This window comes from Lepisosteus platostomus, chromosome 25 (genome assembly GCF_059453375.1).
Source record: "Lepisosteus platostomus isolate fLepPlt1 chromosome 25, fLepPlt1.hap1, whole genome shotgun sequence".
NCBI lineage: Eukaryota > Metazoa > Chordata > Actinopteri > Semionotiformes > Lepisosteidae > Lepisosteus > Lepisosteus platostomus.
Window position 1 is genome coordinate 15,350,353 of NC_142635.1, and position 24,988 is coordinate 15,375,340.

The 24,988-nt window shown below is 46.3% G+C and overlaps 1 protein-coding gene across 5 annotated transcripts; it reads left to right on the forward strand.

The window, feature by feature from the left end:
- The first annotated feature begins 2,595 nt into the window (after positions 1 to 2,595).
- Positions 2,596 to 24,981, forward strand: pou2f3 (POU class 2 homeobox 3). 5 transcript variants are annotated; one of them, XM_088620157.1, is made up of 14 exons: positions 6,075 to 6,819; positions 7,150 to 7,315; positions 7,755 to 7,811; positions 15,099 to 15,133; positions 17,120 to 17,221; positions 17,659 to 17,755; positions 18,564 to 18,652; positions 20,106 to 20,285; positions 20,988 to 21,129; positions 21,555 to 21,688; positions 21,966 to 22,130; positions 22,272 to 22,335; positions 22,996 to 23,110; positions 23,421 to 24,981. In XM_088620157.1, the coding sequence occupies exons 3-14, from the start codon at positions 7,757 to 7,759 to the stop codon at positions 23,461 to 23,463; spliced, it is 1,221 nt and encodes a 406-aa protein (XP_088476283.1). In that variant the 5' UTR covers positions 6,075 to 6,819; positions 7,150 to 7,315; positions 7,755 to 7,756; the 3' UTR covers positions 23,464 to 24,981. The 5 variants fall into 5 exon arrangements, with proteins under 5 accessions (XP_088476281.1, XP_088476285.1, XP_088476284.1 ...); XM_088620155.1 differs by lacking the exons at positions 6,075 to 6,819; positions 7,150 to 7,315 and adding an exon at positions 2,596 to 3,554; XM_088620159.1 differs by lacking the exons at positions 6,075 to 6,819; positions 7,150 to 7,315 and adding an exon at positions 3,618 to 4,068.
- Positions 24,982 to 24,988: the final 7 nt, after the last annotated feature.

A 24,988-nucleotide genomic window follows, 5' to 3' on the forward strand; every position in this document is an offset into this window, starting at 1 on the left:
GATGCACCAGGAGTTTAGGAAGCAGCATAGTTTTCTCTGCTCTCCTCACTCAACTGCCTGAGCCCAGTTCTCCTCTTTTATCCCGAGCAGCTTACTTGTGTATCTGTTTAGCTATACCTGTGCAATTAGCTAGGTCTGTCTGAGTGAAGTGCTGTACCGTATTCCAGGGCACAGCCTTCCTGTTCTGACCCCAGAGCCCAAACCACAGCTGCACACTGCTGCCAGGATAGTTAGACTCCACCACTTACACAAATAACCTGAAGGTCTCGAGAGAAACATGCAAGAGCACCGTGAAACAGGCGTCTAGAGGGGATCACAGCATTTCTACAGAAGCCTGCTGGTCACTTACAGGTTATTGGGTAAGGGTCTACCAGAGTGGGGCTCTTTCCCGGGGTAGGACAACGTTAGGGCAGAGCGGTGGCTCTGTGGCTAAGGATCTGTGCCTGTGACTGGAAGGTTGCCGGTTCAAATCCCGCAGCTGGCAGAAGAATCCTACTCCGCTGGGCCCCTGAGCAAGGCCCTTAACCCCAACTGCTCCAGGGGCGCCGTACAATGGCTGACCCTGCGCTCTGACCCCCTGCTTCTCTCTCCCTGTCTGTGTGTCTGTGTCTCCATGGAGAAAAAGCTGGGGTGTGCGAAAAGATGAATTCCTAATGCAAGAAATTGTATAGGGCTAATAAAGAAACATTAATTAAATTAATTAATGAAAGGTGTTCACTGAGACTTCACCAGCCTTCGGCATGAAAACCAGGATCTGTGTCAGCTCTTGTTTTAAGAAGGTTGGGTTCACCCTTGGCACTAATGGCTGAAAACAATTACCGGCAGAAGGCAGACTGCCTCAGGCAGCACAGTTAGGGAAGGCTGCTGATAAGCAGTTTGCGGATACTCTAATCGTTGTCTTAACTAACACATCATTCCTGTTTTCCACTGAGCAAACAAGCACCAGGCATCAGGCCATGGCTCAAAGAAAACCTCTGGCCAACTTTGAAGGTAAAATGGAATGGAAATGCTGGCAGAGAAGTGCCTCTAATCGCTAATGGGAGATTCTGTTACCTGCTATGATCGAACTCTGCCTAGAGAAATGTAATTGCAGACCTCCAGCAAATATACCGGTTTCTGAAACATGTTCTGTGCCAATCCCTGTCAGTTCCTACTGCTCACAGCCTGACGTGCCCTCCATTTTCCAAATAGACTTAAGATAAAGACACACAGTGATAGAAGCCTCACCAGCTGGCACAAACAGGCCCCGGTCAGCATTTCTGGTTCCACCCTGAAAACTGCAGAAACAACACTTCCATCGCGTCTCCATCAGCAGGTGCTGTGATGCACCAGGATTTTCGGAGCCGCTGCCTGGGCGACGCTCCACGTGCCCCTCCTGAACTGGAGCCACGCGAAAGGCGCGCCTTTCGGTCCGGTTGCGTGTGACGATGACGCATTCGCAGATGGGACCAAAGGAAAACCACTTCATCCCATAAATCGCTCATTTCTCCGTTTTAAAGGAGACGTTGAAATTGGATTTAAAGTTAGATCAATATATTGCAGGGTTATTTTATTTTTTAAGGGCTAGACAGGCTAGGGCCAGTTGCCCCTGACAGGATGAGCAGTTGTAAGTATCTTTGGGTTATTGCTAATTAACACCCATATATCTCCTGTTTACAAGCGACCTGTTTGCTCTTGACATGCACGGCAAATATCAAGTCAAACTTATCCTTGTGTAGCGATATTCATTCGAAAGCATCCTAGAGCGCTTAATGGAATTAAAAAAAACACAAACGTCATGACACAACATGTATATCCAAAAAGAAAAAAGCGGCAGTTATTTATCACCAAAGCGTTTTCAGCTTAGGGAATCGCAGTGTGTCTTGTGTGTGGCGGAATGGAGTTTGAAATCAGTTCGATGATTCACGCGTAACTCATTTGACCATTTTACCAGCATGATATGCTGAGGCCGTAATCTCACAGCTGCGCGTCGAAAAGTTGAAGCTTCTTATTTTAGAAGGAGGAAGACCGGCAGGCAAGGAATTGCAAAAACCAAGCCACTCGGATGTAAAAATGCCCTTATCAGCATGCACACTTCCCTCGAATCAAGCGCAGCTCTGTGCCCCTGAGCGCTCAGAAAACGGTTGTTTAATTGTATAATTGAATAGTATAATTGAAGTATAATTGAAGTGAAACGTTAAAAAAAAAGTTCGGTACAGCATCTCGTTTATTTCTGTTCTACATGGCACAGCAGACTTCCAATCAAACATACCCCAGAAACGCCTTCTTGTACGACTCGCACATACATGAGCGAGTCTTGGAGTAATAATAATAATAATAAACTTTATTTTATATAGCGCCTTTAAAGGTGGCTTCTCAAAGCGCTTTACAGGATGACAATAACAATAAATAAGAAGACTACAACAATAAATAAGAAGATTTCACAAGATAGGAGACAATTATAATTACAACAATACAACAATAACAATAGAGGAGACCGTGGAAGATGGTATTAAGAAGAGCAGAGGGGTGAAGAAGGGAACCAGTTAAGTAAAGGCTTTTCTGAAGAAGAAGGAGTAGGTGCAGAACCTAATTGCTTTTAACTCGTTTCACCCTTAGTAACAAAACGTTTTAAATGGATTCTTAATTGTGCTTCACGGTTGTTAGTAGCTAGTTGATCCGAGCATCTCCCGCAGACGTTTCCCGACAGTGGCCCGACTGTCAGCTCGTCCAGCTTGTTCCAGGCTCCCAACAACTGCTTTTGCAAATAATTGGCTCCTGATCTCACGTTTAAAAGCGCTTCCCCTTAAACAGCTGATTGGTTCTAATTAAAGTTCATCGCGGCGCTATACGCGTACTTTGACTGCTTCACACGTGTACGGTATTGATGCGGTATGACACACAGCCACAGATAAGCCCGTCGGAATGCTGTAGAGACAGTGTGATGAGCTCGTTTATGGTTGTTGCGTTTGGCCTAGGACGGTGCTATCATACTTCTAGAGAATCTGTAGCTATTGCCCTAACCCACTTTTCTGAGAAAAGGAGGGTGAGGTTTCCAAAGAAAACCGGCACGGTTAGGGAAAAAAAGGCCAAAGAGGAGCGTCACAGGGGGCGTGTTCCCTCCTCCGTTCTGCAGCGGGGCAGAGCAGTTGGAGCCGGAGCCCGGTGAAGCCCTGCGGCGGTCCGGCAGGCGGAAAGAACCGGGTCTGTCGTTTCTGCAGCTGGGACACTGCGGCCACGCCGGGAATATCTCCCCCGCGCAGAGGGGACAGCCCACCTCTGGCCCTCGCCGCCCCCCCCCCCTCTCCATCAGTCACCAGTGGGCTTCTATGCAAATCGTGGTGTTTTGCATGGGCCGGGAGCCAGGTGGTGCACAGCGCTGCGGGCGAAGACGTGGGGCGGGACAGGCGGGGAGCCGCGGCTTGCTCGCGGAGATGTACCTGTCCGGGTGACGTCAGGGGAGCGCTAAGACTGAAGCGAGAGGACCCGGGATCCACGGTTTTGTTTGGGGACAGCAGCGATTACAGAAGCAGAGGCACTAACGATGGTGGTGACATTCGACCCTTCACGCGCAGGTGAGCGGGCATGATTTCGTTTTTCTTCAGCACTTCGTTTGTGTGTGTGTGTGTTTTTTAACGACCCCCGTGAATCGCTCCACATAGTTTGGGCAGCCTCCGTGCAGTGTCAAGATGCAAATATACTTTCGGGAGTGTGGGCTGTCAAAATTAAATGCCGTCGTCGTTTTCCGATTTTTTTTTTTACGTTGTTTTTGAGGCGCCGTGTATTCAAATGCAGATAAAACATCTCTGTGGGCGCAGCTGATATTTAGGCAACACAAGCTGACATGTTGCATTTCGGCGTAGGAAGTGACTGAGGGCAGGCTTGCGGTGCCCTAAACCAGTGCTCTCTGTAATTTCGGTCCTGATGCTTCATGTCGAACTTCTAGTTGGGCTGAAGGTGCGAATCTGCAGCACCTGACGTCTCGTGGACCGACTCTGGCCGGACACTTGTGACTGGTGGTGTTTGCGTGTTGATGGGACGGGGAGGAATATTGAAAGATTGTGACTAACCCCTTCAAGCAGCCTGCGAGTAAGCTGTTTAACTCCTTTCCTAACTACTCCCGAAGGGGAGGGGGTGTTAGTGGGGGGTGGACGGAATCTGTAAGAACTGGAGACCCCCCAGTCTGGGTCAGGATTCCTGGGTGTATCCTACAGTTCTTGTTTTCCCTGGAATTACCCGATTGAGATTTTCCATTGTCTTTCCAGCTTCCGTAGTACAGTGCAGTCACGCACTCCAGGATGAAGGAAAAGGCTGGTCTGTCCTGATCGCTGATCTGACACATTTAGTCATCCCTGCTGAGAGGGGATTTTTTTAAAGGAATCCCAGACCTTGCTCCCAAGACTGGGGGAAATTGCGTGCCGTCGTTATTCCCGAGATCGACTTCTGCTGTTCCAGTATTTCTTCTTGCCTTTCGGGCGAGCTGCAGTGGGGTGTTTGTGTATTTTTGGTAGCAGACTTCAGAAATGAGTAGGCTTGTTTGTTTTCTTTAGAAGTTCTTGAACTTGCGCAGTGCCTAAGCTAACGCAATCTTGTTAGGGAGAAGAGCAGAGCAAACACTGTTCAGGACAAACACCAGAGGTGCTGGTATCTTTATCCCACTCCGGCTGTCTCCTTTTTTTTTATTCTGTCGTTGCGTCAAGCTACCAGCGGTATAGGAGCAGGACGGAAAACATCCAGTAAACATGTTTTTTCAAAAGCACACTCCACACGTAACCTGTTGAAAGCAGCTCTTTCCTTTCTCACTGTGCTATGACCTCCCTTCGGTCTCCCCACATCGCACTGCAGCCTGTGGCCTCCGCTGCCTCGTTCGCAGGTTGATGTTCGAAAAGGCCCTGAACGCCCTCCGGGGTCGTTCTGTGCTCCAGCTCGACCAGCAGCGCGGGGTATCCTTTCATGTCTTCCCTCCAAAAAAAACGGGTTTGCAAAACTTTAACTGTCAACCCTGGAGGAGTCAGGAACGTACTCTACAGCTACTGTACATGCATGCCACCACGCTTCGGTGCTGAATGTTCATCGCGATCGAAGTAAACTGTTGACAACTTGGCTGAGCTTTGTGCGTGTGCGCTTTGTAAATGTGTTTTTTCATTTTTTCATGATCATTTTTGTGGCTTGATTGCCAGTGATTCTCTCGTTTGTGTGTGTGTGTTTAAGCTTGCCTTGCACACGTGGTCTGAAATGTGGCATAGAATATTTCAAAAGGGGGTTTAAACCTCTGTCTTGGCTTGATCCAATTTGGCGTATTATTTCTGTATCTGACGCTGCTGTAGCAGAATATTTCAGTCTGGCACAACATCAGAGTGTAGAGTGTCTTTTTTTTTTTTAACTTCTCTCTCTGAATGGGTCCTGAACACGCACCACTTCTAAAACAGTGTTCAGCCCTTCAATCTGAACATTAAAACAGGGTTTGTTGGCTTCCTGCAGGTGTAAGGTCATGTGCTGGTGCCGGTGGGCAACAGGGCCTTACAAATCCATATTCACCATCAGAGAAGCAATTTTCCAAAATGATGGATTGTACAGGAGAAAGGATTGTGTTCACCTGACGAAACCTGGTCGTTAAGGATGCCATGGCAGGGTTCCTGGGAGCAGGGAGTAATACTGCTGTCCGGGCTGGACTCCACTGCTTGTGCAAGCTGGCTTTGCTAAGGACCTTAACTTCATTCAGTCTCTCCCTTCTCCCCGTGACCTGTGTGCAGTGGGGCTGCTGTGTGTCACCCAGGGGGGCTGCAGGGCAGTGGTGGGGGAAGTTGATCACCCCCCCTGTATGTAAAGAGCTCTGAGATCCTTTGGGATAGAAAGCAGTAGATAAATGCACAGAACTATCATTCATCCATTTAAAAGCTGTACAGTATGATGAAGAGGATGGCAACATTATGTATACAAGCCTCACTCCAAGTTCTTGCACTGAGGTATAGTATAAATTTAAAATAAAAACATTGCCATTCATTCATAATGACACTCATCCGTCCATTCCCTGACCTCTTCCTCCAATTTAGGATCTCGAGGGAGCCGGAGCCTATCCCGGCAAGCACCGGGAGCAAGGCTAATTGTAATTAACAAACAATGAAATGTTTATTTATGAACTTCTGCAAAAAACAACAACAAATTTTCCGCAGCCTAGCTTAGCCCGCTAAACTTATCTCCCCGACCGCTGTCTTCACGTCCACAACGAAAACCATAAGAAAACCACGGTTAATAACGAATCATCTGGTCCTGCTGGTGCTATCGGGCTGGTCGGTCGCCTGTCTTTGAATTTTGCGATACTGAGAGAAATGACAGCGCAAGTCAGCGCTATAGCCCGTAGTTTCCCAATCGCTAACGCCCTTCAGAATCCGAGAGAGCTTGTAGAGAGTTTACTGCATACTCTCTTAAATTAAACTTGACGCTTTACAGCGTCTGTAAACGGACATGGACATTGTACAACTCCTGAAAGGAACGCACGTGTTTTTTTTTTACTTTTATTTTTCCCCTTCACTTTTTTATTTTTGGTGGATTTATCAGTGTCCGGTAAGGCACACAAACCTGCAAACTTCTGCTTCGTTTTCACTTGTGCGTCACGAGGTTCCGAGCAGTCCTGGCTGCGACGAGCACGGGATCCCTTTCACGTGCGCATTTCACGACGCTGCGTGCAGGGGTCTGAATTTTATTCTTCTCATTTTATATATATATACACACACACACTTCTTGAATTCAGGCAGATGCATTGCATGATGTAAAGCGGAATACTGGAATGGCACGCCGCGACGGCCAGATGTAATACACTGAAAGCACGATATAAATGTGGTGAGTGTAATTAATGCTTATCCATTTAGTCTGACCAAGGCGTGATCGATATATAAACAGACAAGACACGTGAGGAAAAACACATTTTAGGTCAATGCGACTGTGTGCTGGGGAAAGAGGTGCGTTTCGCTGCTCTGGAGTCAAGCCTCTGCTCTATGCAAAAACGATGAGGACTTGATAGGCTGCACACCGGCGCATGCAAATAGTCTTCTTATCGGTCCACTTCGCCTTTTACGAGCTGGAAAAAAAAAAAGGTTAATGCGTCGCTCCTTGACCCACCTGTCCAAAAAGGGGGTTTGGGCGAATTTGAATAAAATATTCCCCTCGCAGTAACCGACAGGAGAGTCTTCAATGGTTTGGAGGCAGAGCAACGATTACAACGCGGACTACTCGTCTTCACTGAAATTGGGAGGCTGCGCTGAGCGCTGGAGAAAGAGTCCTGCGATTACAATATAAAAGGGACCAAACTTTGTGTATGCTTTTGAAAGGGTCAAAGGTAATCAAAATAGGACGCTTCTAAAAGTTCACTTTGTTTTAAAAAAAAAACCTTGAAAGGCATGAACTGTTGGATTTTTTGTAAGCTTTTGTTTTACTGTAACTGTAGTTGCAGGTAGTGCCAGATGTTATTTCAGGGCAAGGAGAAGTCTGGCCGTCCAAATAAGGGAAATTAGCGAACTGTGCGCATTTAAATTGAACGGAATTTAAAAACGTGACACCAGAAAGACTCGGAGAGAACTACTGTGGTCAAAACTGCTGGGATCACCCTCTAACTTATGAATATTATAACAGCAATTGCATGTCGGAGAAAACAAATTTGAAAGTCGAATATATTAGAATAACGAGGTCATTTTACTGTGTACGCGCAAGCCCTGCTTGCGTCGTTTCTGCCTAAAGTTGTGGCCCTTTATTAAAATAAGCTGTTTTTATTATTACAGATATGAAGATGAGCGGCGAGGCTGTGGAGCCGACAGAGATCCATAACAATCAAACAGGTAAGGGTGTTAAAAGTTTTCATCTCTTCGGTTTGTCTTGAGAAAGAGAATGTAATAATTTTTCCTAAATACATTTTTACTAAAAAAGGTTTCAACGTTAACGATTGACAGAGCCCGTCAGTTTTTCAAGAAGGGGGACAAAATAAGAATGAGGTCTAGACGCGTTTTCAAGAGTCACGGAAATTCTTAGTTTTTAAATATACATGTATTTGTATAAAAGACGCTGTGTACGCAAATAATTTCTTAAAGGATCAAAATAAAGCAATCCGAATTACGAAAAGGCGTGAGTTGGTTACTTATATCAGAATTAGAATATCAAAATTCGAGTTTTTAGTTTGACCTATTGAAACCAGGCGTGATTCGCACGCAGTAAATGTTAGGCAACGCGAGGGTGTTTTGAGAGATGTTGCAGCCAATGAAAACATTTATAATCGGGATAAGGTGCTGAACATTAAACATTAGGCTGGATTAAACATAAATAGAAGCATTTAATGTATTACTTTAAATATTCATTTATTTTGTGTGCCGGTCCCTCTTTTAATTCGTAAACTGGGCAGTTCCTCTGTTAGGGCTCCGAACGTGATCGCTTCACACTTCTAAATCCGGAACAGCTCCGGCCAGCGCTGACTTCCTGTGTGGAAAGGTGTCATTTTTAAAAGACAGTTTTGCTCGAAGAAGAAGTGGCGTGGGTATAATATATAAACATTTTGTGGGTGAGGAGAGGGTCAGCTGTGTTTCGCTTTAGCGTTTTCGGAGACGGGGGGGAACGCCTTGGGAACTTGGGAACAGATCTGTGTCATGTTGCTATTATTAGTCTTTGAGGCTTTTGTCCAAAGCGACACGGGTGTAGACACACGTACACAGGTGGGCTTATTTCTAGAGCAGTGTGAGTGAAGTACCTCGCTCCAGGGTTCAACAGAACTGCCCCACCCGGGAGTTTCCCTTCGGAGCGCTCGCCCGCTCCAGCGCATACAGTACAAGATATCCAGTATATCAGAGTACATGTTTGTTATCTCGCCTCATCGGGCTAACCTTGGTGGTCCAGCTTTGCGCCTTTATAGTGCAGGTGTGTTTTCTGTAATTATCTAGCTGGCCTGAAATAAAAACAAAACAATAAGATAAGAAACGGTACGTCTTATGAAAAGAGGAAGCAATTTTCTTTTCCAAAATAAAGTAACGGTTCAAAGTAAACTGAGGGCTTTTTAACGTTGCCTTTGGTGTTTCTGTTGCTCTACTGTTGTGTTTTTGTCTTGTTCAGGGTGTGGAATTAAGGTTGAAACAAGGTTATTACTGGTGCCTTGCGTTTGTTTTAGAGGTGGTTGTGTTGTGTGTGTGTAATGGGGAAAATTTACCTTATTTGTGCAATCTGTCCTAAAATAGTAAATGCACTGAGCACTGATGAAGCTGCTCTTCGGCTAACTACCCAGCTGGCTACACGTTGCTCTATCAGTATCTGTGCCTTAAAAACCACGAATGTTGGGCACTCTCTAGGCATCATGCAGGTCGGTGCGTGCACAATGCGGCTCGATGGAGGCATCCTTAGGCGTGTCCTGGTGCCTGCTCGAGAACTGGCAGTTTGTGGGTGGACAGGTCACCGTGTGTAAGTGAACCCCATCTTCTGTCAGGCTGAGGTGATGCACAGTCCAGGATGTCTAGACCTGAACCTCACTTGGGTGAGGTGGTTTTCAATCAGCACACGTCCAGCTGCGAATACGTGTAATATTTGGAAAAACTGCTTGGCTGTTTTCGAAAGAAAAGACTCAGGTGCTAAAGTAGCTTTGAGTGGGGACCTGCAGGAGTTTGCACTGGCTGCAGAGGAACAAGAAAAGGTTAATTCCATGCTGGAAGGTAGAAAGAAAACAATACAATATTTGGACTGGTAAGCCTTCTTAATTAACCTTAATTATGGTTAATTCCACATGCGAAAATGTCAGCTGTGCCAGTAGAGCGATAATCAATATCCCAGCCATTATGTGTGTTGGCAGCGTCTCAAACCGCAGAAAAGTCAGGTCACGCCGCCTCTTAGGAGGGAGTTTTGTTTGTTTTGGGTTTTTTTTTATGAGCGTTTTCAGGCTGAAAGACCTCAGTGTGTTGAGACACTAACTGGATCCTCCGTTTAATGTAGCTGCACCTGACGTGGCTCTCTTCCCGGCAGTTAAACTGCCTCAGATTAACAGGATGTGCTGTCTGAAGCTGTGTGTACAAGAGCCCGAGCCACTGCCCCCCAGCCACGATGGGAGATGGAACACACAGTGAAATTGGGAACAAACTGATACTGAAATGTGGAACTTCGAAACGGGATGCACAGTCTGCGGTGCCTTTTGAACAATAGCAGAAGATCTGATGCCCACATTGACGGGTTCTCAGGGAGCATATAAAGCAACTAACATTTCGTATTCAAATTTCGTCTGTGGTTCAGCCAGTTTCTGCAGGGCGCTCGCATAATATTTAATGCTTTCCTTGCCTGTTGGTGAGATCGTAAAAAAGCAATGCAAGAATAAACTTGGTGCTCTTCAGCGCTGCGGTGTGACAGTGGTGTATACCATTCGGTGTGTCTCGGAAAGCCGGAGCCTACCCGGCAAGCAATGAGCAGGGCATGATCACCTCATATTCGTACCCCACTGGGGTTGCCCTCTGTGCTGCACTGTTGATTTTACTGCTCAGACCGTAAGCTGACAATCTTAAAGCTAAACTGGTTTCTGAGAAAGTAGCTGTAGGGCAAGTTTTGAATTCCACTCTTCCTTGCACGGGAGGTGGGAGTTGCAGCAGCCATGCTGAATTTCTGTGTGGTGGGCACCAATCCTGCCTCACAATTCCAGTGTCCTGGATTCAGTTCTGAACTCGGGTGTCTAGCTGTGTGGAGTTTGCATGGTTTTTGCATTTCATTGATTTTTTTTTTTCTCAATTGCTTTAACTGTTTGCATTTTCCTCATTGATTAATTGAACCATTGGATTCCAGCCTGTGATTTACTCCGTTTTGGGATGAATCTGTTGTTTACTTCAAGCAGGATCTCTTTACACAGTTACCATCCCTTCTCTGCTGATTTCATGTTTGTCTTATCCCATTCTACATCTCTTAATACTCTGCTTTCTTGAAATTGTAAACCTGTGTTCTGTTCTGCATCAGAACAGATTCAAAATATACTTCAAAGCTATATTGTGATTGTCGGTCCCTATTGGTTTATGTTTCCTCAACCTGTCTTGACCTTGAATGCTTTCAAATGACTATACATCATTTCTATACAGGTATTCTCCCTAGCAGGTTAAAATTAAACTTTCGACCAATAATCTCTTCTTCCTCTACGCCCAACATCCCTGACTTCTTCATATGTCTACCACTGATTGGCTTCATTTCATCTGTCTTGCCTTCCTGTGCCTGAATACTCTTTCTGATGGCTCAGTGCTACATCTCTACTTCTTCCAGCCTTCCCCTTTCTCAGGAAGAGGTGTTTCTGCGATTCCAGTAGTTCCACCACATCTCCTGCTGTTGCTGCAGCTTCTGTCCGATACGTTTTGTCTCTGACACTCATGGCAGGCGGGTATAAGCACTGGATTACTGGAGCTTTGTTTTTCCTGCAGTTTGTTTCATTCTCTTCTCCCTGCTGATCTCGTTTGAGGATGTTCTTCGGGTCTTCCCCCTCTTCCATTCTGGTTTACAATGTTTTTGAAATCCTTTGAAATGTCTCATGGGCGGGTGGACAGATGTGCAACTTTCCAGCTGCTCGCCTTGACCTGAGAAAACCCCTGGCTGGTGAGAGCTCCTCTCCGCTGGGTGAGCAGCAGAGCGTGGCGTCACTAGAACTTCTGAAGTGGTTTCAGCTCAAGCTAGGGGCTGAGCCCTCCGGCTATTTGTGTTGCTTGTCAAGGAGCCACACTCTGTTCTTAGCTTCCCTCACCCTCCAGACATTTATTAAACTAATTCTGTGTTGTGGAATGGGCACTCTGACTTTTTAACTTCTTTGTTGCCTCTTGAAACAATACTGAGTCGGTCTGGCAGTCTGGCGTGTTCCTGTTATTGTAACGCAGAGCTCTGGTGCTCGCTGGTTGGGCAGCGTTTTGTAATTGATAAAGTGACGTGTTTTTTTTCTCATATTAGACTTATAATTTTAATATAACTTAAGAGTTAAGATGCCACCGAGTCAACACCTGGGTGGTGTAACCAGGCCCCGAGAGGCTCGCCTGCGGCGTTCGGCTTGTGTGGCGCCTGATTCTCCAGCGCGCCGTCCCGTGGGGAGAGGTGTGGGGAGAGCTGCTCCCTGGTCCGGGCCTTCTCTGCTACCCCGGCACCACGTCTTGCTCAGACTTGTCCGGGGATGGGGAAGGGGGCCAAGAGCGTCGCGCCTTCCCTCTTTGAATTTTGTGGTCTGCTTTTCCTGGGCAGATCCAGTTCTGCCAAGACCATGAATAACCTGGAAGCATCTATTTGGCCCTTAGGGATAATAAAGACACTCTCTCTCTCTTCCTGCATTAATAGGAATCCAGAGTTCTGTGAGAGCTAGGTGCCTGCATCTCCTACAGGGAGACTCTCAAGGTGCACTATTATTATAGAATAAGTTACTAACCTACTGCTCCATCACAGGGGAGCCTATCCCAGCCAGCAAAGGGTGCAAAGCGGGGGACACCCTGGACAGGACACCAGTCCATCACAGAGTCACACACACACTCACGCCAGGGCCAGTCTTCCCAGAAGCCAATCGACCTACCAGCATGTCTTTGGACTGTGGGAGGAAACCAGAGCACCTGGAGGAAAGCCAGACGAATACGGGGAAAACATACACGATCCCGGCCCACTATCAAAATAACTTAGTCTTAATCATAACCTCTCGAACAACAATAATGATTATTATTGATGTCATCATTAATACTAGTAATAATAAATATTTATTATAGTATAGCTCACGGCTCAGCCTTCTAGTGCATTGTGTTTTTACTAAATTCCCATACTTTCTTTTCCCCGAGATGGTGGGATTTACTGATCCAGATGTTGTGATCTTGAGTACAAAACGTTTGTCGTCCGTTTCTGTCTGCTCTGTGGTGCTGTACCAGGGTGTGTTGCCACAGAGTGTGTGTGGTTCTGTTGACAGGCGGGTTTCTCCTAGAGACGGCTGGCTGTCTTTTCCCCCTTCTCTCGGGGGGGCTGCCTGACAGGCTGCAGAGGGCTGAGTGGGGGGGGGGGGGGAGCTCTTGGCCTCCCCCTCCATCACTCCGCCCGGTCTCTCGCTCAGGTGGAGCTTATCTGCAGGCCAGCAGTTGGCGGCGCACCTGGGGGCCATGTGTGACCATTCAAATAAACAGGGGCTCTGAAGGTTGCCACGGATACAGACCTCAGCCTATTTGCATGGGCTCATCATTTCCATACTGGAAGTTTGGCAGCAATAGGAAAAAATTTCCATACTGTAGGACACCAGACCCAGTGGGCACTGCAGACATGGAGGGCTATAATTTGACATTCAAATCGGGGAGATTAAAGAATACACGAGAAGGCTGATCCTTTTTTCACCTGACAAAGGCCTGCTCCGGAGCTGAAGCCCGTGTTGCTTATTGGCATTGACTTGAATGTTTTTGGTAAGAAACATTTCTGCAAAAGGTGCTGCTGGGGAGGGGTCTTTTGTATTCTTAATCTGTAAAGCAACAGCTTTTTAACTCACCCAAATTAAACTTTTTAAATTAACTTGGTGGATATCTTTTGGGGGGGGGGAGAGGTTGACACATTTGTCCTTCTTAAACACTGTCCTTAAAAAGGGTGCTTAGCCCTATACCATGACTGAAGATGGTCTAGTTAGTAATAACATTAAGAAAATATACAGCACTTACATAGATAAAAACTGAATTAATCTTTAAATGTAACAAAAAAAAAATGTAAATTTGTTAGTAAGCCCTTAGGCTTTTTAGGTTTTAATTTAGCAGACCAGATAAAAACCACAAATATGAAGGAACTTGTAAGAAGAGTGAGAAAGAATGAGATCTTTGCCTGCTGTAGATAAAGTTCACAAAGTGCTGTCGGTATTCTGCAAATGAAGCAGACCACCACTGGGAGAACTAATAAGATGAGATAAGATCACTTTATTGGCCATATACAATTTCTTGTATTAGGAATTTGTCTTTTCGCATACCCCAACTTGCTCTCCATGAGACACACAGACAGGGAGAGAAGCTTGGGGTCAGAGCGCAGCCATTTATATGGCACCCCTGGAGCAGCTGGGGTGAAGGGCCTTGCTCAGGGGCCCAATCGAGTAGGATTCCTCTGCCGGCTGTGGGATACAAACCGGCAACCTTCCAGCCACAGGTGCAGATCCTTAGCCACAGAGCCACCGCTCCGCCCCAGTGAGATAGTACAGGGCAATAGCAGAAACTGATAAACTGCAGCTGGCTAAAACATCACAGCCTTGTAGCAGCAGTGAAGGCCACATTTGCACCACTGCATGTTACTGAAGACCATAGCCCGACTCCTTTCAAGAACTGGCTTGATGAAATCCTCAAATAAGTTAGCTACTGATTACTTAACCTGCTAAAGAGGGCTTGTCGTTTGTAACCTCTCTTATGTTTGTGCTAAAATACAGTGGTGCAGAAGTGGTAGAGTAATATCTTTACCCTAAGGGTTGTGGTAGCTTGTTTCATGCTCCCACAACCCTTAGGGTAAAGATATTACTCCTTTTCACACTTCCACATAGTTTCGACGTGGTTCATGTTTCTCTATTCATTCTGAAGAAATTCTCTGGGCTGACTTTGTCAGTGCCTTCGAGGTTTTTGAAAACAAGAATCAGGTCCTCTTGTACTAGTCTTCCATGTTCAAGACTGATAAAAGTTCAGTTCTGTTCTCCTGTTATCCTGTCAGTGTAGGAAATGCCTTCAAGTCTGGAAATGCTGATTCATTCGTTCTTGAACAGAAATATTTTCTTAACTTTGAGGTGACCATAATTGCACAGAATAGTCTGGTGTGTGTAGTTTTTATTCAAATATGGGTTTTCAGCATCAATAACAGGACCTGTTAGAATGCCTAATAGTGGGGATGTAACCCTTATTGACACCAGATTTTTAATTTGAAAAACAATCTTCTCCAGTCAAGCGTGGGCAAATTTATAGTAGGAAATCACAGTGGGTTTTGAATGAAGTAGATGACGATTTTGGTCTTAATAGAAATCGGTAGAATTTGCTTCTTCCTTTAAATGTACTGTACTTAAGAGACCAAGTATAAAATTCTTTGTTTTCTTTAAGATTCTTAAGAACACTGGCCCATCACATCAGAAACCTGTGTGAAATCTTAAGGTTGTTTTTTGTTTTTTGCAGACGATGAACGCAATGGGCTGGACTTCACAAGACAGGTAAGTGATGGAAATCCATAATCTTTAACCTTTTCCGACACCTTTGACCCTCATCGGCCCTCGGAGAGGTCCGGGTTCGAGGATACATGCACTGAGGCAGCTCTTGGAAAGAGCTCGCTGTTGCTCAAGAGTATGTGGCCCAGCCTCTACAGAAAGCCGCTCAAAACAGTTATTTGAATTTTTTAGCAGTGAAGATGGTCTCCAAGATTAATTGACTAAAATTAGCCTACGGACTTCATACAGTTCATTCCAAATTTTATTTGCTGTCACTCAATACTAAATACTTTCAAAGGGCATATTCAGATGAGACAATAAGAATACTGTCTCTTAATGATGCCTACACGCTGCAGCAACTCATCACAGAGTTCCAAAGTTTATGTACTGCTGTGCAGTCAACATTTTACATTCAAGGACAGTGAGTGCTCCCTGGTGTGTCTTGACTGGGAGTCATATATCCCTTTCCTTGAGGAATTTTTCTTTTATGCTGACAAAAGATGCATTGGTGCAGGTCAGAGTATGGCACTTGTTTTTTCTTTATAGCTTTCAAGGACTGAAACTTATCAAAGTTGGAGTTTCTAGTGTCTTGCATGTCCCACAAATACTTGTATTTAATAATCTCTTTGGGAATATCTCCCAAGAAATCCTTGTGCACTAGATATCGCAATGGTGAAAATAGATCAGATGGTTATTGGCTGATTTGGGTGACAAAGTGACTGGCCACTGTGACCTCACTTCCTGTTGTGAGAGTTGTCACCTTGCCTTTTCTTTTATTGACGCAAGTCCTGCTCACATTATGGAAGATGCAGGGTTGATGACGCGCGCAGAACAATCTGCACACTTTTTAAGGTTTATATTCAGAACTGCAGTAGCAGTGTTCTTATAGCACAGAGTGAGGAAAGATCTGCACACACTAAAATGTTTTGCTATTCCCAACACATGTTAAAGATGCTCAGCTGTACACTAACGCATACTGTGAGACAACGGATGGCATTTGTTTCGCCTCTTCAGGTGCACCGAGCTCCCTGTTGCCTGTCAGTAGCGTTTAGAGGAACAGCCTGCCAAATAGGATAATTAGGTTAGGCGAGTTCTGGGAAATGCGATTCTGAGTTCTGTGACAAAGAAGAGGTGTGGAACAGTTTCTGCAGAAGTTCAAAAACATCAGAAAAATCGAACGAGAAGCGAATGTGAAGGGATTTTGCCTTCACTACAAGACGCTCCTTGGCGCTGGGCAAGAGGGAGTTAAGGCCGCAGTAGGGCTGGTGTCTCAACTCTGCAGGAAATGGCTCCCAGGGTCTCCTGGAGATATTTGCATACCGTGTTGCCAGCAGGGAGGGAGGGAGAATGAGAGAAGGGGTGGGTGGGGGAGTTTGCTGGAGGAGCTGTCCTGTTCAACCGGTACAGGATCACATCAGCGCAGCACAGCAGTCACACTGAGTGCAGCAGCAAGAAATGGGAAAACCACTGGCACCGAGACTTTGTTTTTAAACGCTAACAGCAGGAGACGGTCTTCAGACCTGCAAGGTTTTCAGAGATTTCCCTTTCCTGTCGGGTGCCATAGGCGCTGGCTTTTGTGTTGGTGCAGCAGTGCGAAGGAATGGTTTGATTCTCAGCTGGCCAGAGGGTTACAGGTTCCAATCCCAGCTATGGCGCTGCTGTTGTAGCCTTGAGCACAGAAACATCGTTAAAACCCCCCTTTGTTACAGATGACCTAGTCGTGGTCACTCTTCTCAAACGCCTTGCCAACAAGATTGAACACAAGTTGTTTTATAAATGCTGGACATGTCCATGCCTTGTTCTGTTCTGGTGGCTGTATAAGGCATTATGTGACATGACTGCATTAACTGATGTGTGTTTTGATGGCCCTGTCTTCACGTGTGCATTTTCACACATGTCAATATTTTAGTTAACCAGAGCTTTTGAATACAGGCCATTTTCGATGAAATCATTAGCTAAATCATTTCTCCGTACCTTTGGCTGTGTTTTCAGATCAAGACGGAAGACCTCAACGACTCTCCCCACTCCGTGTCGGCGCTCAAGACGTGTCACCTGACACAGGGGTCCCCTATGGGCGGGGGACAGCTTTCTGGGGTAGGGCTTCACAATTCCTGATTGACTGACAGGTTTGGGGGGGGGCGTGTCTGATGTCAAGGTGGCTCCCCACACCTGCACCGCTAAAAAACAACCCCTGTTATCTTTAAAATTTGCAATTTGCAAAGTTTCTCTCTCAAGGTTAATAAAAATCTTTTTTTCAATGCTTTTTGTAGCGTGTGTCCAAAAGCCCGATGGCATTTGTTACAAGCGGAGCCACTAGGTGGCATGAAAACACTCATTAAAACATCCAACCCCGTGTGCCTTTTTTCCTTCTCTGAACCCCTGCTTTAGTCCTAGGGGTCCCCCCAAACGAGGCTGGCCTGTTAGAAGGGTGTCTGTGTTAGCCTGGTGGCCGCAAACAGGCTTGAACCCCAGAATGTTGGAGCTTTCCTTATGCTTCCTCGAAGACGTTTTCATGTCCGTCTCTCCCTCAGGAACTACCTTCCCTGCATCCACTGCTGCTGGTGTCTGGCTCCCACCTGACCCCCTCCTCTCCGTTCCTTCTGTCTCAGACCCAGACCAGCCATCAAGGTGAGGAGCAGTCGGACGCTGGGAAAACCGGTTTTCCCAAAAGCGAATCATTCCTTTCTGCTTGCACTGGCTCTAGAAGCCATTTCACAGATGGGGACCTGTTAATTATCTTGTTTTCTCAACATTGGGTGAATCTTTGTGGGCAAAACGTCTGTTTGGGACGCTGGGATGTGTTGGTCACTTGGAGCTGCAGACCCAGTTTTAGCAATGCTGTTGCCGGTTCTTTGCATTAATGCAAGTGTGCATCCGTCTGGTCTCTCCTGATCTAAATGAATGAATATATGAAGCCGCTTAGGTGTTTAACACACAGTCCATTGTGAAGCTCCTGGGAGATGATGTTTAACTGTCTAAGGAGATGTAATCTTCAAAACCCCATGGGAAACATGTTTTGACTATAGGGTAATTTATACGTATTTATTCACATTATCACTTATGTTTCATTGTTACAAAACACAGCTGTAATAGCTGAGCTTGCAGGTAGCATTTTGATGGGGGGGGGGGAAAAGGTTGTATTTCCAAAAATGTGTTGGGGGGGGGAAATCATAGAAGCTGAGTAAATTCACGGTTTCTGTTTGGTCATGTGAATCGACTGAAGTGATTATCGCTCTGCTGTATTAGACTAGCGTTGTGCTGAGGGTAGTGATTTAGTGCGCCTTGCAGTCCACTCTAGTGTCCAGTCCAGGGTGTCTTTCTGCCTTGCACCCAGCGCCTAGGTTAACATTTCCAGTACCTGGAAAAGTGTTTTTATGGGAAATAAATGGAGGGATGTGTTGTGCCTCAGTAGTGTTTTTTTTGCTATTTCTTCCAGCCTTACTGCAGCAGAACCTCCTTTCCCTGCCCTCCCAGTCCCAGTCAGGCCTGCTCCAGCACCAGCCTGGATTAGCGCTCACTCCCCAGGTGAGGGTCCTCTTACTGGGCTACAGCTTGTAACGTTCTTGCCTGTGCTTTCTGACTTCACACCGGGAGTAATAGCATGAAATAAATCATAAATTTATGTTGACGTACATAATTATCTTTAACGGCCATGACAGTCTCTTGCAATAGGAATAAAAAAATTGTTTTTAATTTTATTTTCCTTTTGTGCTGCACTGCTGTCAGTAATATCAAGGATCTTTCTTTTCCGCGGGATCTTTGATTAGATCAGTTGAAGTGCAGAGAGAAAAAAAAATACTAAACGAAGCTGCATCTTCTTTTTATCCAAATCAAACGGAATTTTTTTCTGTGCAGAAACTTCAGCTTTACTGCAGCAGTAAGACAGGCTTCTTAAAAGGATATTTCACTCAGGGGAAAAAGGATATCAAATCTGCTTCTAATGCCCAAGAATGTTAATCAATTTTATAATTTAAATTCCAATCAAATTGGGAAGGACATCCTGCGTGGCTCAACTGGTAAAGGAGCTCACGTGTTTAGGTTGAGCTCTAAGATCAAGGGTTCGAGCCACATTGTAATGGGGATTCCCCAAGTGCGGGTGCACAGTTGATCGAGCACCACCAATAATAATAATAACTGCTTACACTTTTATATAGTGCTTTTTCTGGACACTCCACTCATAGCACTTTACAGATAAAAGGGACTCCCCTCCACCACTGTGCAGCCCCACCTGGATGATGTGACAGTACTCTCACCACACATTAGCTATCAGTGGGGAGGAGAGCAGAGCCAATTCATAGAGGGGGATTATTAGGAGGCCATGATTGGTAAGGGCCAATGGGAAATTTGGCCAGGACGCTGGGGTTACACCCCTACTCTTTTCTAGAAACGCCCTGGGATTTTAAATGACCACAGAGTCAGGACCTCGGTTTTACATCTCATCCGAAGGACAGCGCCTGTTTTTACAGTATAGTGTCCCCGTCAATATACTGGGGCATTAGGACCCACATGTACTGCAGGGTGAGCGCCCCCTGCTGGCCCCACTAACACCTCTTCCAGCAGCAACCTTAGTTTTTCCCAGGAATCTCCCAGCCAGGCACTGACCAGGCTCACACCTGCTGAGCTTCAGTGGGCTGCCAGTTGTGAATTGCAGAGTGATATGGCTGCTGGCTATAGGGTAGGGTAGGGTGTTCTCGACAACACGGCGTCCCCTGTGACCTCTTGTGATGCAATTGGAAGAGAGGCAGCCTGTGCGTGACCCCCATGCACAGCACTGTGTTGCCCGTGAGGTGTTAAAAGATTAGTGGCAGGTCGCAGGAGTTGAATTTCCTCACTCCCCCGTGTGCAGTAACAGGGTTTGTTACTGATGTGAAACAAATGGATGGCTCTTCCAAAATCAAATGGGTATTATAGAAACAACTGGTGAGTCTAGATTTTAAAAATTTGTTTTCATTATTTATTTTTTTTATCACTCGCGCAGGCAGTGGGACGGTCAGGCCTGTCGGGGTCTTCTCTGGACGGACACTTGGAGATGCCGCCTCACCTTCAGGTCCCCAAGCACATGGGCGCATCCCAGCAGGAAGAGCCCAATGACCTGGAGGAGCTGGAGCAGTTTGCCAAGGCCTTCAAACAGAGACGCATCAAACTGGGCTTCACACAGGTGCTGGTGCTGGCAGCTGGGGGCGGGAGAAAGGATGGACAAGAAACTTTAAATCCCATTTGAGGCTGACGGCTGTCCCAAGTTATTTCAGATCCTCTGTTAGTAGCAAGAGCCCTGTTATAGTATTTATTCCAGCATGAACTCTCTGACTCTCGGCATTTGGGATTCAAATTTTAACAATGGCCATGCCAATAAATGAGTAACTAGTGTTGTGGATCTGGGAATAGCCTAGAGTTATTTGGAAAATACACTTCTAAATATTGAAACCACATTCTTTTTTTGTCCTACAATAACATCATAAGAAAGATAAAGGAAAGGAGACCGTTTTGGCCCTGCTTGCCCCTTTGACAGTGAGTGGTTAATTGACGAACTGATCCCAGGATCTCCTCCAGCTAGTTCTTGAAAGAAGCCTAGGTATCGGCTTCAGCCACATGGCTGGGCGGCTTACGAAAGAGTTGCAGGGATGCAAGTGGAAAAAGTGAAATCAAACGGGAGCTGCTTGTGTGGACACAATCCTGCTCTTCCTGCACCGAGTCTGCTAGACAGTCTCGACAGTGGCCCAGCCCTGACTCCTTGGAACAGGAACCCTACCTCTCCAGATTTCTGAGTCGTGAGCCCGCTCTGCACTGCGCCTCTCCTTTCCGGCAATGCGCCGCTGACACCAGTGTCTTTTTTTTTTTTTTTTTTTTTCCCCTCCCACAGGGAGACGTGGGCCTGGCCATGGGGAAGCTCTACGGAAACGATTTCAGCCAGACCACCATCTCTCGCTTCGAGGCTCTGAACCTGAGCTTCAAGAACATGTGCAAGCTGAAGCCACTGCTGGAGAAGTGGCTCAGTGATGCAGGTGAGAGGGTCTGGGGCAGAGCTGAATCAGGGGGTCTGGAGCGGGGTTGGGTTTTTAAAGGGCTGGGTCAGATGGCCAGGGCGGAGCTGGGGATCAGGGGCAGGGAGGGGTCAGGGCCGGTCAGAGGAGCCATGGAGGATTTAGGGAAGGGGTGGTCAGAAGGGCACAAACAGAATGTGTAGCCCTTCTATATCTCCTACTGACGCAAACGGAGTGTTATTTTACTCATAGCTGTAATATATTCCTTATTGCCACACATGCCACCCTTGGATACACGTGAAAAACAACAGTGCTCGCGGTGTGCACGGCGCAGGAAGGAAAGGGAGCTTGCGGTCTTGGCGCTGGCGAATGGGCGGCGCCATGATGGCTCATGGCCGAGGTTGACCGTTAACGCTGTCCCGTCTGCCTCCCCCCTCCCCCACCAGAGAACTCCCCCTCAGACAGCATGGCCAACGCCACCTCCATGCCCCCCCTCATCGAGGGCTTCGGTCGAAAGCGCAAGAAGAGAACCAGCATCGAGACCAACATCAAGCTCACACTAGAGAAGCGCTTCCAAGACGTGAGTATGGGCCCCTGCTGCATGCAGGGCCTGACCTGATAGCTTAGAGAAATCTTAGGCCTAGCTGACAGAGGGCTTCTTTAATCAAAGCTCACATATTAACACTGCCTCTTTACTCGACTTGAACCCCAGTGAGCGCACAAAACGAGTGTGTTCCAGGGGAGTCTGGAGGCTTTCAGTTATGCGCAGTGGGCTGATGTGTGCGTCACCCACTGAAAAGAAAATGCAGGTGAGTGCTCCTGCTTACCGCGGGGTGTGCTGTGTCTGTCCTGCCCAGAACCCCAAACCGAGCTCAGAGGAGATCACGCTTATCGCCGAGCAGCTCACTATGGAGAAGGAGGTGGTGCGGGTCTGGTTCTGTAACCGGAGACAGAAGGAGAAGAGGATCTGCTGCCCCATGTCGTCGTCTTCCCTGAAGCCGCCCACCTACAACTCCAGACTGGTGAGAGCTCATCCTTTTTGCTCTGGGCTCCTGTCTCTCTTGCTCCTCTGCCTGTCCCCAGCTCCCACCTTTTCATTTATGGATTTGTTAACTGAAGAATTCGCCTACGGCTAAGTAACTCCTGTCCACTTCCTGTTTCAGGTTTCCACTTCCAGGTCATTCAGTCCGCTGGCCGTCTCACAGGTGCACAGTACCATGAGTGGAGGTGGGTTTTCTTTCCACGTTGCATCGGAGATAAGAAACTTTAAAACCATAGCAGTGAGGCTGCTGAAATTAAAGTATACGTTTGTTCCCATGCTTCAGATGTTTTCTATCCAGAGGAACGGATACATACCAATGCAAATGAATTGCAGTGGGACTGCAATAATATAAACCGTCTTTTGTTTGCCTCCATTTCCTGATGTGGAGCACGTGTAGGTGTCCACTTGCCCACGAGCCCTGTGGCTGCAGCTTCTTTCTCCCCCTCCTTAGAGACAGATAATTCTGTAAACCTGACGACTTAACCAATGGGGGTGCAGACGTTTGGGCATCAAATGAGTTTAAAAAATCGAACTTTCCATCTTCAAAATCTTGTCTTTCAAAGCTTATGGCCACAAAGAAATGAATGAGAGGTGTTTAAGCTGCACTTACAGGAAACTGAAGGTGCAGATCAATGTTCTTGACAATCTGATAGTAAATTTTACAGGTTTTTAAAAGAGCAGATAGTACTTTAAGTACTTTTAAGTATAAGGTGGGTACAAAAAAGTGGGCTGTAGTATATTTGTAGATTGTAGACTTGGAGCAGACTTGATGCTAAATTTGCAAGATTGTTCATCCTGTTAGCTTTCAGAGTTCGTAAAGTTGTGTATGTGCGTCTCTATTGCAGTGTCGTCTAGTTCATCTCCCAGCAGTCCCAGTCGAGGCTCCTCCCCTAGTGGCCTGTCGTCCAATGGCGGCACTCTGACATCTCAGGCCGGGGCCCAGTCTCTCAACTCCACTGGGTACGAGCACTTCGCCTGCAGGCTGTGACCTGAGCTGCACAGCAGTCCAGAGTCCCATCAGAAGATCGTGACATCAGTGTTAAACCTGGGGGAATTGGGGGGCATTCGTGAGCAAGCACTGGATTAAAGAATCACAAGTGCCATTTGAAATGTTCTAGTCACTTGGGCTAAACAATGAATATTTTGATTGTGAAGGGCACTTTCCATGGCTTATGTGGCTCAGGACTAAGAGCCCAGGACTTCATGTCACTGAAGGCATGAGACAGTGAAGCCCTATTTCAATCATTTTTGTCTTGATTGTTTCCCTCAGGCCTTGGTATCGAGGATGGAACCACTCCTCCTATCTTCACTGAAGCGTCTACCCCTCCCAAACCGTTTGGCACCAAGGATATTTAAACACCATGTGAAAATGCAGTCAGTGTGAAAGAATTTATTTTTAAAAATGCAACACGGTAGAAAGAGCAAAGATGTGTAATGCACACAGAACTACTGTCAAAGGTGAACCACTAAAGTTTTTCTTTATCTGTCTAGATGATTATAAAACATATTGGGAAAGGTCCGTCCAGCATTCTGTGGAACTGCATTACATGTCGGTGCTCGTGTACAGTAAATAAGTCTAAACGTATGGTTTTTGTGGTGAGAGAGTGCCTTGGGCTGGCACAGTCACAGGACACTGCCAGTCACTATACCTGGTCACCCAGCCAATCTGCAGTTCATTTCTGTCCAGTCCTCTCCGCCACATCAGATCAGACTGGAGAAAAACCGAACGCGGCACTTTGCGGGGCTGATGTGCGAGTCTCTTGTGCGCCTCATGGGGTTTAGGTTGCTTCCCGCAAAGGGGTGACGTGTCGACGGGAAGGGAACACGGATCCCTGCCCGAGTCCGTGCCGATCGAGGGGCACGCGTGTGGCGGAAAGGTTGCGGACTGCAGGAGGGGGGCAACTGACCACTGACTCGCTTGGGGATCTGTAGCCTGAGCCGACATTGAAACCCAGAACTCGGGACAGGCGGTAGATAAGCAGTGCAGATGGAGCTTCTCATTCTTTAGTGCTTGGTAACGGTTTTTGGGCTTGTATCTGAATATCCGCTGCGCTAAGGGGGTTCGGACAAACGAGGACAGGAGGACAGCACGGCTCCTGTAACGAAGGAAGGGGGGATAGCTGGCAGTACCCCCCCAGTTCAGGGACCCCAACTCTTGGGTAGACTTTAATCACCAATTAATACAACTGAAGTGTCCTGCAACTTTGTTTAATGTTTACACTGCAATGACGACTGTACAACTAGAACTAGAATGCACAACACAGTCCCTCATAAATGTACATATGGACACATCATCCTGGACTGCTCACCTGGGGATCAATAATGTTATTTTTATAACTTAAACGTTAAACTTCTCTGTATTTACAGTATACAGCTTGATGAACCTCCTGTTTTGGCTTACAGACAGCTGTGTTTTAAAGGGAATTTTATTGTTATGGCTGTTACTGTGTGAACTGCCAAAAGTTTTAAGTACTTTTTTTTAATTTATTGTATTTTTCCACATTTCTGTTATTGTTGTTGTTGTCGAGTTTTGTTTTCATCTTTTTATCTGTAAAATGAACCTGAAGGACCTTGTTAAACAAAATGATTGTTACACACCCCCTTCATTCACTGGGTGCGAACTAGTGCCTTGAAAAAAACGTATTACAAGGTGTTGAAGTGCCTAAAGATTCCTGTAGTGAAGTAAGTCTGCCTTCGAAAGCACAGTCTTTCAAACTGTAGAGCTGGAATTTGGAAATGTTTTTTTTTTTATCATTGTTGGCTTTAGCGAATAGCTTTGAAGGGGAATTTTCTCAATTAAAATGTTAATAAAACTTTGTAAATATAAATTATCCAGAC